We start from the raw sequence: 13,960 nt of genomic DNA, 5'->3' as shown, positions 1-13,960 counted from the left end.
GCAAGTCACTTAACCCAATTGCCTAGCAAAAACAAAACAAAAAAAGAATATATAAAAAATACTGGCCAGTTGGAACTAGGCTGGATCAAATAAAGTTAAATTTAACAGGAATAAATGTAAAGTTTTACTCAGTTTCAAAGAGTCAACTTTACAAATATAAGCCAGTAGTCCGTAATTCAGCTGAAAAGGACCTGGGTTGTTGTTTTTTTTTAGTGAACTACAGCCACTATGTGAATCAACAGTTAATATGGCAGACAAGAAAGCTAATGCACTTTTAGTCTACATCAAAAAAAAAAGCATGCCACCTGAATTTAATAGATGATTATCTCTTTAATAAACATTTGATAGCAAATCAATTGAAGATTTATTAAGTTCCTTCCACGTGACAGGCACTGTGCTAAGCACTAAGGATACATATACAAAAAAGAAACAGTCCTTGCCCTCAAGGAACGAGGGAGAAGACAACACAAAAAAAGCAAGCTGGAAAGTAAGGGGTTAGTACAAGGGTAGGATGGGGTAGAGAGAAGGTACCTGGTATGGGCATAATGGAGAAGTCCAGAGGAGTGCAGCCTGTTGAATGAATTGTTGCTTGCAGTGAGCCCAATGTATTAAGTAATCTATTATTAGCATGCTGCAGTGCTCTGAAGAGAGTTACACCAGTTACAGGTATGAGTTGTATAGAAATTCATTTTCAATGTAGATAGTTATGAAGGTATGTTTTAATTAAATACATAAATTATTTTAAATGAATTAATATTATCTTTCTTTGAAACTCCATTATTTTTGTTGGTCCAAAGTAATAAGAACATTTTCCTTACAGTTTTCAACAAGTTTTAAAATGTTTCTTGATAATTGGAATATTCAGACAGCTCTTTGGCTTAAAAGGTATGTGATTCCTATCAACCTAATCTTTGTTGACATTTACATTTTTCTCCATTAAAAACTGCTGAGTTCTACTCCTTGGCTAAATTAGTAGTGTCTTCCATGTTTTAAAATAGCATTAGAGCTTATTCTGCATGTGAAATGAAGGTGATCTTTAATAGTGTATTGATTTTTGAGGATGAGATGAAGTATTACCTTCTTTTAAAGAAAACTTAGCAATAGTAAATAATTAATATAGAAAGAACAGATGTATCTACCACTTATATTTTTTATATTTAGAATTCAAGCGTTTTGTAAAATGTAAATAAAATTACATAATAAGTAAGAATCATCAATACACTGAATGCTGCATTTAATTAAATAGGTAGAAATTATTTTTTCCAAGTTTAGACCTTCCTAAAGGTTAAGTAAGCTACCCAGGGTGACAGCAAGTTATTGATAGAAGAATGTGCTTGGTCTATTAGGATTCCCTAAAAAAATTCAGCTTAGCTATAAGGAATGATGTATGATTATATGACATTTATTTGGTATTATTGTCATCATCATTATTATTCTTATATATGTGTGTATCTTTCCCTCTGTGTTCCCAGGGTCTGTTATGAAAGAGCCTCCTTTAGCCCGACCATTCAAACTTTCATCCTCTCAGCCATTTGGCACGGTGTATATCCAGGATATTACTTAACATTTTTAACAGGGATGGTAATGACATTAGCAGCAAGAACTGTGAGTACTTAGATATTGTATGTTTCAAAAAATCAGTGTATTTTTACCTGTAAGATGTTTGAAATGACAATTCAGTTTCATTTTTTAAAATATCTTTCAAGTGATCACTTCATGACACAGCCAACTAGAAATATCTCTGCTTTGACCTTACTAGTTGACCAAATGGCATATTCTCCATTAACAGTATGATCACTGTGCCCTCCACATCAAATGGGACAGGAGGAGTACCTCTGCCTACAAAGACTTTAAAATCTACTGGGGGCTGCACACGTTAAAAAAAAAATGTAAAGCCAATTTGAAGAGCCACAGGAGAGGAGCCAGTGCAAAATAGAGTTGAAACAGGGAGCCCTGCTTCCACTTTATAGAGTCTATGCTATGAATAGTCACAGTGGAGTGGAGTTAATAAATACAACTGTCTCTTGGAGACAGAAAGCCTTAATTTTATTTTGAAAGAAAGGAAGAAAATGAATTGGCCAAGATCCACACATTCAACAAATATTGATTGGGAACTTGACACATTAAGTTGCATTGAACTAACCAGGTGTTGGAAAAATTAAAAAAAAAAAAGATAAATAAGACACAGTCCCTGCCCTCTGCAACTTGATACTAATCTAATAAAATTAGAAAAAGCTCATAAGATCAGCATGAAAGTGCAATGAGATCAGAGAAGGGAAGAAATCACAACCACTTTGTGGGGAGGAAAGATTATGGAGAAGTAATAATGGAAGAGCAGTAGAGAGTAACACAGTCAAACCTGTGTTTAAAAAAACATAGACTGCTTCATGACAGCCCCTAAGGCAGAGAACCATTGGTCCAATTAAATAGACCTAAATAACCTATTTGAAAGGTAGATACAGTATCCATATAAATAAAACATGACCACATCTACCCCTAGGTGAAACATAAGCAGTTATTTTTTTTAATTCTAAGAATTTATTATCTTTAGATTTATGACCACCTTGAAATTGAAAAAAAAAGTTTGAGTTTTTGTGCCCTTGAAATACTCTTCTCAACAATTTCTTTAGAGGTAGTTGCTCTTCATTTGTTGATAAAACTATTGTACTGAAATATGTTTCAATAAATATTACTTGACAAGCTTAGGCTGCATATCATTTGTTTTAAAATGTAATTTACAAAAGAAAGCTAATACTTTTGCTGTTGTATTTTTGTCTTTCAGATGAGAAATAACATTAGACATTACTTTATTAAACCTCCAGAGGTTAAATTATTTTATGATGTTATAACATGGATAGCAACTCAAGTAGCAATAAGTTACACAGTTGTACCATTTGTACTTCTCTCTATAAAACCTTCCATTTTGTTCTTCAGGTAAGTGTATCTTTTAAAAATATCTCAGTAGAGTTTTTTTTTAAAGGAAACTTTTATTTTTAATAGAAATTCCTTGGAAATGAGGTAGAATAGATAAATCATTTTGGCCACATTATTTACATCTAGATACATCATCAGTTATTCTATTTAAATGTGACGGGACTTTTAAGTGAAGGTGGGAGTCAGTTTTCTGGGTAGAGTGATTTTCACCAGACCTTTCAAATGAACATTTGGTCATGATGATAGGAGAAGAAAGCTTGGGTGACCATTGTGTGAAAGATTTAGAAGGCTTGGAGCTTAGCACAGTTCCTGGAATGTACCAGGCACTTAAGAAATGCTAGTTGGTTGGCTGACTAATCAAATGATGAAATTAATTTTACTAAAAAATAAAAATTATAGTTGCCTGTATGGAATGTTTAACTCTTTTCTCCCTTTTAATCAAAGAATGATTAATACTATTTCTCAGATATATGTTTCCCTTTTTCCTGGCCATCATCATAAGGTGTGAGAAATAAAAAAAACTTACTCTGAGAAATTATTTAACTAAATTGTTAAATTTTTATAGCTACGCTCAAGTAGTGAGGACTGGGTTTTGTTTCCAAAGTTCTTTTAATGATGTCATTTGTACCTGGTGGCATGTGGTTCAGATCATGTCAATATTTAAAGGGATTTTTTTTTCTTTAGTCTATTTTTCCATTTGTCTAACTTATCAAAATATTACATTCTTATTATTTGTTGAGTTTGCACAGCCTTCATAAAATTACTTGCCATTTTGTTAGAAATTAGTTTTGATATTTAAAATCAGCCCGGGTTAAACTTTTTGATAGCCAACTATGTCACTGTACAATATACCTTTGAGTTACTACTTTCAGCGTTTCTTTGAGTAATGTAGATTCTTGGAAGTAATTTTCAGGGGATCTAGTTACCCATGAGTATATTTTTTGTTTTTAATTTACTACATTAAGTCACAGCATTATGTTCCTTATGGAGAACTAGAATGTGATACTTAATAGCAGGCTTATATGCCGTCTAGGTTTAACATAGTAGTACTTTATAAATATCCACTAGCAGCAACAGCTTACAAATTATAGTAACATGAGGGAAAAATAGTGAACTTTGTGCAACATCCGAAGTTGGATATGATATCTACAGTATGTATTTATGCATGATTAATAACTCACAATTTGATGAAGTGATTTTTTTTTTCCATTTAGCTCCTGGTATTATTGCCTTCACATTACTGGCATCTTGGTAGTGGTATTGTTACCAGGAAAGAAAACTAACAGAGGAAAGAAAATACAGCCAGAAGACCACCTCTCACAGTCCAAAAAATTAGAGGAAGAAGAAAGTCCTTTGGGACTGAACAGTTATTTAGCAACAAATAACATCGGCAGTCAGCAGCAAAAAATATCTCCCAGATATTCGGCACGAAAACAATGATGGAGAGAATATTACGCTGGCTATTTTTCATGTTTTCAGAAACCACTTTTAGCACCTTTTACAGAGGTTTGTATTCAACTGAAACAAAATTAAGTGACAAAAAGGACATATATATATATATAGGGAATATCTTGTATAATAGACTGCAAATAGAGTGAACTGACCCCTCTTGTGCCATGTCCCTGTGGGTCATGCCTTATATGAAAATATTTCCATTATTTCAATGGGCACTCAGGACTTCAACGTATGTCCATAGGGTCATATGTGTGCCCCTTTGATGAATGTACGTTGTGTATCCTAAGGCACTAGGGGGTAGAAACAATTGTGTCGATCTAGATGAAGAGAGGGAAATTTAACTTTTCCAGATGAATGCTTTGCCTTAAACCCTCTATTTACTGAAATAATTGTTTCTAAATGGTATTTTAATATTTGTGTAAAAAGCAGATTTCAGATATTTAATGTTAAATGCTGTAAAGGAAATTAGAAGGAAGAATTTTAATTAGAACATTGTAAATGGTTTGTAAATTGCAATAAACATCTCAGTATTTTGAGGGTTTTCTTACAGTTATCTCAAAACAACTTAAGTAGATTGCAGAATTGTAAACATTACCAATGCCAAAATATAGGTAGCCTAGATTGGCTGATTTTAATTATATTGTATCAGTCAGATTGATCCCTTCTAAGAAGATTTTCTTAAACCTATAATTTAAATATGGCAAAACTGATATTTTAAGGTTTTTTTTACTTTTTAAAAAAAGAAGAAAACATTAAGTGGACTTTGCAATTAGAGACAAGTTGGCAATCATAGGACCCAGATCAATATATTGCAAGTTAAGTACCAGGTGCTCAGCTGAAGTGCTACTTACCCCTAACAAGTCTGAATTTATTTTATTATTGTATTTATGATATTCACAGATTTAACAACTAAATTTCTTTATAATTTTCAAACTAAAGCTTAACAGGCATAAAACCTATAGAATTAGGAAAGGATTTTTAAATAATAGAGCTAAAACAGTATCATGGGAGTAAGTAAAACATTTTCACTTGGTTAAGTATAAAAGCAAGTTCCCTTAAACTAACTGTTGAATTGTCTGCCTCTTAAATATAACAGCCTAATTAATGTTTTGAAAAGTTTAAGGGGATTTATATAAGGCTGTTGGTAGAAAAGATAAACCACATCTTTAGAAAATCTTATATAAATAATATTTAGAACTATTAGATATTGTATAAAGTGCTGTCATTTAGCACCTTTTAATTGGATTTTTAATGTAGTGCAAAAGTATGTTTTTGTTTTAGTTTGGGCCATTTTCAGGTGCTTACAATTCCCTTGAAGTACTACAACTTTCTCATTATTCCCAAGGGCCACACAATTCTTTTGCATTAATTTGATCTTAGTTGTGACTAAAAAAAAAATAGCACAGAATTATCAGTTTTGTACAAGGACAGTTGGCAAGAAGCATCACGAAATCATTTAAGGTTCCTAAACTATGTGATATTTGGCATAAGTGTGCACAGGGCTCTTAATGTATTGAGCCACTGAAAAAAGGAAGAAAGAGGTGTTTTCATTTTATTTTTAGCTGACATTTTATTTTGCCTTATTTTTATTAAATGCAAACTTTCCACATTCTCCAAATTCTTTTTGATATGTTACCATTTACAGATTATGATTAACAAATTGAGTGAAGGGCAAAATAGCCTGTGATGTAGGAATGTACTAAGTAGTGGTGGGTTGTATGGTAGGTTTTTTTTTTCTTTTTTGGAAAAGCAAAGAAAGCTAAGACACCTGCCATTCAGCAGGTCCTAATCAGCAAAAATGTAGAGCTGCCTTTTTTTTTTTTTAGCCTTAGAAATATCACAGGCTGCCTTGGCTCAGTCTCTGTTGAAACTTCTCCTTGTTTCACACCTGTCTGGAAATGTAGGTGGGGCTGGCCCTGTCCTGAGAACTTCCCAGGAAAGAATGGAAAATGAAAACATTGAAATTAAGATGCATAAATAATACGGGAGGACAGAAATGAATGTACATAGAAAGACCAGTTAAAGTTGCTGGCAAAAGAGTTTTCATTCATTGATGAATGTAGCAGAGGACCTATGCACTCTTTAAGAGGAACTGTAAGGATATGGGTTTTATTAAGACATTTCTGGCTAGTGGAAAGCACAAGCACTGGATTACAGCCTTGTATGTAAGTAGGGAGCAGGGGGAAGCTCAAATACTTTTCTTTTTATTAGCCCTCAAGGAAATAATCAGCATCCATTTTAGTTTGACATAATTTGATTGCAGAGCTGGATGGCACCCTGGAAGATCATCTAATCAAGGCTCTCATTTTACAGGAGAGCAAACTGAGGTCCAGAAAGGTAAAGTGATTTTTCCCAAAGTCACACAGATGATAAATGGTAGAACCAGAACTGTATTTCCAATTAAGTCCTCTTTCCATCCCATGAGGCTGCCTCCCTCACCTTTAGGAGGCAACTATTTTATAAGGTCCACTGGTCATCATCTGCTTAAGTGACAATATTATAGCCACTCAAAAAGTGAAAATCTCGGGCAGGTAGGTGGCACAGTGGATAGAGCACCGGCGCTGGATTCAGGAGGACCTCAGTTCAAATCCAGCCTCAGACACATAACACTTACTAGCTGTGTGACTCTGGGCAAGTCACTTAACCCCATTGCCTAGCCGCCCCCCCCCCAAAAAAGTAAAAATCTTTTTCAGTCTCTCAGTTTGCATAAAATGTACCTAATATGCAAGTGGCTGATTCCCCCTGCCAAATTAAATAAGTATTTTTCCTCTGGTCCAGGAGGGATTATGGCATAGGCTTTTGCTTCAGAAAGATCAGTGAATTTATTTCTAGCTTTGACTTTTCTCTATAAAAGAGGTTATTTCATCCTCTGTCAAAATAGAGGAGCACTAATGCCATATGTATCCCCAGCACAGTGCCTGGCATTCGATAAGTAGACCTTATTAAATGCTTGTTGATTGATCAATTATTGGTGAAATGTTATCAAGATTAATGTGTTGTTTCTACTTCTTTTGGAGGACTGTACTCTAATGGGTACTTGCTTTAAAAAAAACTGCAATTATAGTGCAGCTAGATTTTATTTTTTCATTTCTTAAATTGGCATGAGTGAAATATGCTCATAATTTTACTTTGTGATGATTACATACAAAATATGTCAAACGCACAGTTTAGATTTGAGGATGTTAGACCTTTAGTGTATGCTTTAACTATTCTTACTGTTCCCTCCTTTTTTTTAAATCATAGTTAATTTCTATTATAATTTAAACGAGCAGTCATCAATATATTGATTAAAATCAGTAAAAATCCATCACTGTTTTACACAGTTCAATTCTCTAACTTTAAAATAAAGATTTTCTTTGTAATTAAGGGTAATAGAGAAAATGGATTTGTCTGACAAAGAACATGTCCCTTCATCTCATGTCATCAGCATTTGAGTCTTTACTCTATTAAGGTTGGCGTGTGTGTGTGTGTGTGTGTGTGTGTGTGTGTGTGTGTGTGTGTGTGTACCCAAAGTACCATTTTTCTCATCTGTAAAATGAGGGAATTAAATTGGATGAGTTCTAAGGTCCCTTCCAGCTGTGAATATTCTGAACCTATGAAAATGTGTGGCCAAGAGAACACTTGAGGAAATACAGTTCATTTATATTATTGCTGTCTCTCAGTATTAGTAAAACTGAAAGTACGGGGATCTATGCTCTTATCCCTGGTTCTTGGATTAATGACCAGTGTGGACTTGGGCAAGTCATTTAACTTACCTGATTCTTGATTTTTACTCACCCATAAAACTACAGAGTTTGATTAGCCTAGTCCCTTTTCAACTCCAAAATCCTGACACAATGTACATAGATGGGGTTGGAGTGCCATGGGTGGAATCAACAAGCAAGTTCTGTAGATATGTGTAAGAACATGACCATGGTCATAATTGTATTTATTTAATACCATGAAATAGAGCTGTAACTGTGCAAAAGGTTGTCATGGTAACATAGGAAAAATCCTTGAGTCCAATGAAGCAAAAGGCCTGTTATTGTAGCATTTCTGCTGAATAGATCTCTTGAAATGATTCCCAAATAGTATACCAAATTGTATACATGAGAACATGGCAGATTTTCCTCTTGCTTTCTCTGCTTTTTTTCTTATACTTGTATGATTTTAAATCGGAAAGAAAAAAAAGTAACACTTAAATATCCTTTATCCCCCTTCCCATTTACTTATTTTATTACCCAGGAAATATAATACCAGTTAATTAATTGTTTCTTAAATTATTTCATTATAAATTATTTAAGACATATTTCATTTTTAAACTATCTTATCATATTTCAAATTACAAGCAGTACTTTACTTGAATAAAACTAAGTATTTACCATTAATTTAATCAGAAAATTCATATGTTAGATAAAATTTGAGATAAGGTTTTTGCAAGGTTAAATATTTAATTTTTATTATTTGTAATTTATATACACTTATTTTGAACATAAATGGAAAAGCTGGAGAGTTAATACATTCCTAATATATACTTATTTCATTTTCCTGTTGCTACCAACTATTTGTAATTATTCATTCATAAGTTTTCCAAACTATTGTATTATCATGAAGGATAAAAATGACATAAAAGGGAAGTGGTATGAATGGCGCCTGTTTTTATGATTTTGGCTAAAGGTTTGTCCAGAGTTTTTATTATAAACCTATGTCCTAAGGAGGTTTCTCAGTCATTAAAAATCCATCCAAGCTGAAAAGTTAAACATCAGACTTACTATAGATAGAATTTTAAGGAACACTGTGAAATTATTCCTTGCTGCCCTTAACTACCTTATAATTATCTTAGATTAGAACTGGAAGACTTAATTGGATATGTATTTAATTATGTCTGTTTCTTGCACAAGTAAATTAATGTTTATTCCTGAAGTACAAGAAAAAAATTACTTTGAAAAATAAAAATTTATCTCTCAAAAATCTGAGGATTTGGAGCCTAGGATGTCTCAAAGTTTAAGACCCACATCTCCTATTTATGTTTGCATATACAGTGTGATAAAAGTATATATTTATAGTTGTTTAAATTGCAGTATTCTTTTAAAAGAAAAAGATTTGCCATGTTGGTATTTTGTAATCATGCCCTCATAATCAGTGATTTAGCTGCTTTTATCTAGGTTGTTAGTGTGTAATGGAAATAGCCTGTTCAGTTTCATTGGTTAATGATTTTAATATAATGTTCCTAATGACTTTAATAGTTTTTTTTTAAATATTATGTAAACCCCAGGGTAGGACTTGAGGAAGAAAATAATTTCCAAAATACAGCCTCGGTGCATATTTTTACTTCAAAGCTTATTTGTCATGACCTTAAAATTAATTTTTATTTTATGTTTTACCACTAAATTTTAAAAGAAAAAAAAAACAAGCTATATAATGTAGAAATTATTGTGTAAAGGCCAAGTCAAACCACATTTGCCCTATTTGAAGCCATCTCTCCAATGGTATTTGGACACATTTACTACTATAAATTGGATGGCCAACCAGAAGTTACAAAGCAGTGGAAATAAATGGTTTGCCCAAGTGCTTCTAATGAAGAGAGAGGTACAAGCTACCATCTGCTGGACAGTATCTGGCTCCTGCATAATCTCTACTCTAGATTTATCTCTCTCAGAGGAGCTAGTTGGTAAGAATCTTTGCTATCTCTTTAATGGAACAGTTATTCATCTGTCAGAATTCCTAACATAGATTTTTGTTGATCTGCATAAGATTCATAAGATTCCTCAGTTTAAGCATATTTTAAATGCAATTATACAGGTTGTCTATAAGAATAAACTTGTTTCTAGATTTTTTCCTTTTGAAAAGAGAATTGATCACCAAATACTCATTTGGCATACAAAATTTATATTAGATCAACTAGAAAAGAATGATCTCTGTCTTCAAAAGGGCCTAACAGAAAACAAAAGGAGTGAAAGCAAAAACTCATTCAGGGATCTGAGGATGTTATAATAAATTACTCAGTTTGAGAAATTAGAATGTGTAATTAATGTAATTCCTGCCTTGGTTCTACTTTAAAGAATTTTATGTCTTTGCAGAAGAGAGACCCTTTCACTAGGGGGAAATTAACAATTCTAGCAGTCAATATTTACAGTATTCCTTCACTTGCCTTCCCTTATTGAAATTAGAATACGGTGTCTGTGATTTTCATTTTTATTATTCCAAAATATATTTTTTAAAAAAATGTTATTTTTCAACAGATCCATAATCTAGGTATTGGTGATTGGTAAATTTAAAATACCACTGTTCGTTACACTGTGATGTCATTTTAATAATTATCCATTTCTAGTCTCTGTCAAAGCTGCACTGGTAACATACTGCAATGTTTTAAAGGTGTTTTTAACTTACATGTAAATGTTTTTCTAATTTGTGTGTCTTTAAAATAGATTAAACAGTAGTTTAAAAATATTTGAATATGTTTACTAATTTCAAAGTCTTCTGATTTAACAACAGCAAAGTAAAGTCCTTCAGAAAAGTTTTCTGTTCAACTTATTACTAGGCTTAAAAACTTAACCTGAGGTTATCATAACTGATCCCATTCACTGGATAATCATCTGATATGTGAATTTATGTATTCATAAGTATAATTGGATATGTTTGTTTTAATAAAATGGGATTGTTGAAAACATGAATATTTTTCAAGAATTCAAAGTTGAGAAAATTAGGTTAATGCATTTTTATGAATGACTGCTCAACATACCATAATGGCTCACACTGAATCCTTAAACAGGTATATAAAAATAACTGAATGCTTTCTTTAAGTAAAGATTTTATCAGTCATGTCCTAACGTGAACAATGATGAATACAGCATTGTCATGCCTCTCACTGAAGCTCATATATCAGAAGGCATAGACTTATTCAAGAGACTATGTGATACAATATAATGAATACAGGCTCTGGAGTCAGAGACCCTGGGTTCAAATCCTGCCTCTGATGCTTTCTATCACTTTGATGTTGGGCAAATTATGTAAGGTTCCTGTGCCTTAGTTTCATCATCTGCAGAATCGACTAGCTGGCCTCTGTAAGTATGGTTCTAAGTTGCAGCAATACAAGGTGACAGTTCCTTTTTGTTTGTTTTTATTTAAGTAAAGAGAATGAAGAGACACAAGCAGGACATAATCACTTTGCTATCTGGTCCAACTCAAAAATGGGAGTAGTAACTAGTTGAAAAAGTTACACCAGAGACAATTGTCCAACAAGTAAAACCCTGAACTTCAATTTCTTAAACACCAGCAGATAATGTGTATTTTATAATCATAAATAACACTGCCCAAGTGTTACTGAGCACATGTATGAGCCAAAAAAGAATTATAGTTCAGTTTCCCCACATTTTTGTCAGAATGCCACGTATATGGGCCTCTCAGGCAAACTCTTCTATTTGCACAAGTAATTCCATTCCATCCCATCTCCTCCAATTGCCCCCACTTTTATCCTCACTCTCACACTTAACTTCAGTCTTTCCCTGTCAACTGCCTGCTTCCCTACTTACTACAAATCTCATGTCTCCCCCACTTGACTCTTCCACCACCACTATCATCCCATTATCTCCTGCTTTTTGTGGCCAAACTTGAGGAAGACATCTACAATATATGCCTCTACTTCTCACTGTCTTCTTAACTCTATAGTTAGGTTTCCAAACTCATCATTCCACTAAAACTACTTTGTGCAAAATAACCAATGACCTCTTCATTGCCAAATCTAATGGCTTTTTCTCAATCTTTATCCTTCTCGACCTTTCTACAGCCTTTAATACTGTTGATCATCTTCTCCTTAGTACTGTCTTCCATTGGGTTTTTCAGGACAGTACTCTGTCCTGACCCTCCACCTACCTATATGACCCCTGCTCCTCAATTTTCTTTGCTGGATCTTCATCCAGGTTATGCCTACAAACTGTAGGTGTCCCACAGGGCTGTCTGCTGGGCCCTCTTCTCCTTCTATGCTTCTTCAATGGGAGATCTCATCACTTCCCAGGAATTCAATTATTATTTCTATGCTGATGATTCTCAAATCTATTTAACAGCCCTAACATCTTTGCTGATCTGCAGTCTTACATCTCCAGCTGTCTATTGGATATCTTAAACTGGATGTCCATTAGACATCTTAAACTCGCCATGTCTAAAACAATCCATTGTCTTTCCTCCCAAACACTTCCTTTTTCCAAACTTCCTTATCACTATTGAGGGAACCACCATCCTATCCTCTTAGTGCCCCAGGTTCACATACTTAACTTCTCACTATTACCCCCCCCCAACCCTCTTATCCATTTTTTTTTTTGCCAAAGCTTGTTGATTTCCATTGGTCACAACTTTTTTTTTTGGCAAGGCAATCAAGGTTTAGTGACTTACCCAGGGAGTGTCTGAGGGTGGATTTGAACTCAGGTCCTCCTGAATCCACAGCCAGTGTTCTATCCACTGGGCTACCTAACTGCCCCGACCACAACTCTTAAATATGTTCCCTTCTTTCCTATGATACCGCAGCCACCCTGGTACAGGGCACCATCTCCTCACACCTGGACCATTACAGTAGCCTGCTGGTTCATCTGTTTTCCACAGGTTTCTCTCTACTCGAGTCCACAGTTAAGCTGCCAAAGTGATTTTCCAAAATTTCAGATCTGATCACATTCCCCACTCCCCTCCCCCATAAATTGCAGTGGCTCCCTATCATGTTTAGGATCAAATACAAAATCCCGTTTGGTGTTCAAAGCCCTTTATAACCTATCTTCTCCCCTATCTTTTCAGTCATATACTTCATACCCCCACACAAACTCTTCCATCCAGTGACACTGGCTTTTTTGTCATTCCTCTAACAAAACACTCTCTCTCTTGGCTCCAGGCATTTTTTCTAGCTATCCCCTACGCCTGGAATGCTCTCCTTCCTCATCTTTACCTCCTGGCTTCCCTGGATTCCTTCAAGTCCCAGCTAGAATCCTACCTTCTACAGGAAGCCTTTCCCAATCCCTTTTAATTCTACTGCTTTCCCTCTGTTGATGATTTCTTAATTATCCTGCATATAGCTTGGTTGTATGTAGTTTTCATGTTGTCTCTTCCATTAATTAGATTGTGAGTTCCTTGAGGGCAGAGACATTTTTTTTTTGCTTTTCCTTCTCCATTGTTTAGCACAGTGCCTGGCATATAGTTGGTGCTTAATAAATGCCTTTTGATTGCTTGACTTACTCAATCATTGATGATAAGTTCTTGTCCAGTTAAGATTACCACACTTTGATTCCAATACAAAGTTGGACATGATGTCAGGACTAATTAATGTTGAGAACTGGAACTGGAATGGTCTTATGTGAATCTTCAAACACAAGGGAAGGATATATAATGCAAGATCGGTGGCATTCAGCAAACCCGACTCCCTGTACTTCTTTCTTTTCCCATGTAGAACCTTGTTCATTGGCCAGATCTAACATTAGTCAGTGCAAGGTGAGGCTACTGCCTACTCAGAGTAGTAATTATTCCCTTCCCTGTGATTGCATTTATCCCCAAATACTGGATGCTATATCAACCTTGGATTTGTTTGGTCAATTGTCAACATGGCACATGTGAC

The 13,960-nt window shown here is 34.3% G+C and overlaps 1 protein-coding gene across 1 annotated transcript in view; it reads left to right on the top strand.

The window, feature by feature from the left end:
* Window positions 1-11,038, top strand: part of MBOAT2 (membrane bound glycerophospholipid O-acyltransferase 2) — a 171,528-nt gene extending 160,490 nt beyond the window's left edge. Inside the window, exons 10-13 of the mRNA XM_020992692.2 lie at window positions 821-885; window positions 1,473-1,605; window positions 2,783-2,934; window positions 4,149-11,038. Coding sequence (XP_020848351.1) covers window positions 821-885; window positions 1,473-1,605; window positions 2,783-2,934; window positions 4,149-4,374 — 576 coding nt within the window. The 3' untranslated portion in view covers window positions 4,375-11,038. The remainder of the gene's footprint in view (window positions 1-820; window positions 886-1,472; window positions 1,606-2,782; window positions 2,935-4,148) is intronic.
* The last annotated feature ends 2,922 nt before the right edge of the window (window positions 11,039-13,960 follow it).

Source organism: Phascolarctos cinereus, unplaced genomic scaffold, assembly GCF_003287225.1.
Source record: "Phascolarctos cinereus isolate Bilbo 61053 unplaced genomic scaffold, phaCin_HiC Scaffold_2;HRSCAF=192, whole genome shotgun sequence".
Taxonomy (NCBI): Eukaryota; Metazoa; Chordata; class Mammalia; order Diprotodontia; family Phascolarctidae; genus Phascolarctos; species Phascolarctos cinereus.
This window is presented reverse-complemented; position numbering and strand designations above follow the sequence as displayed.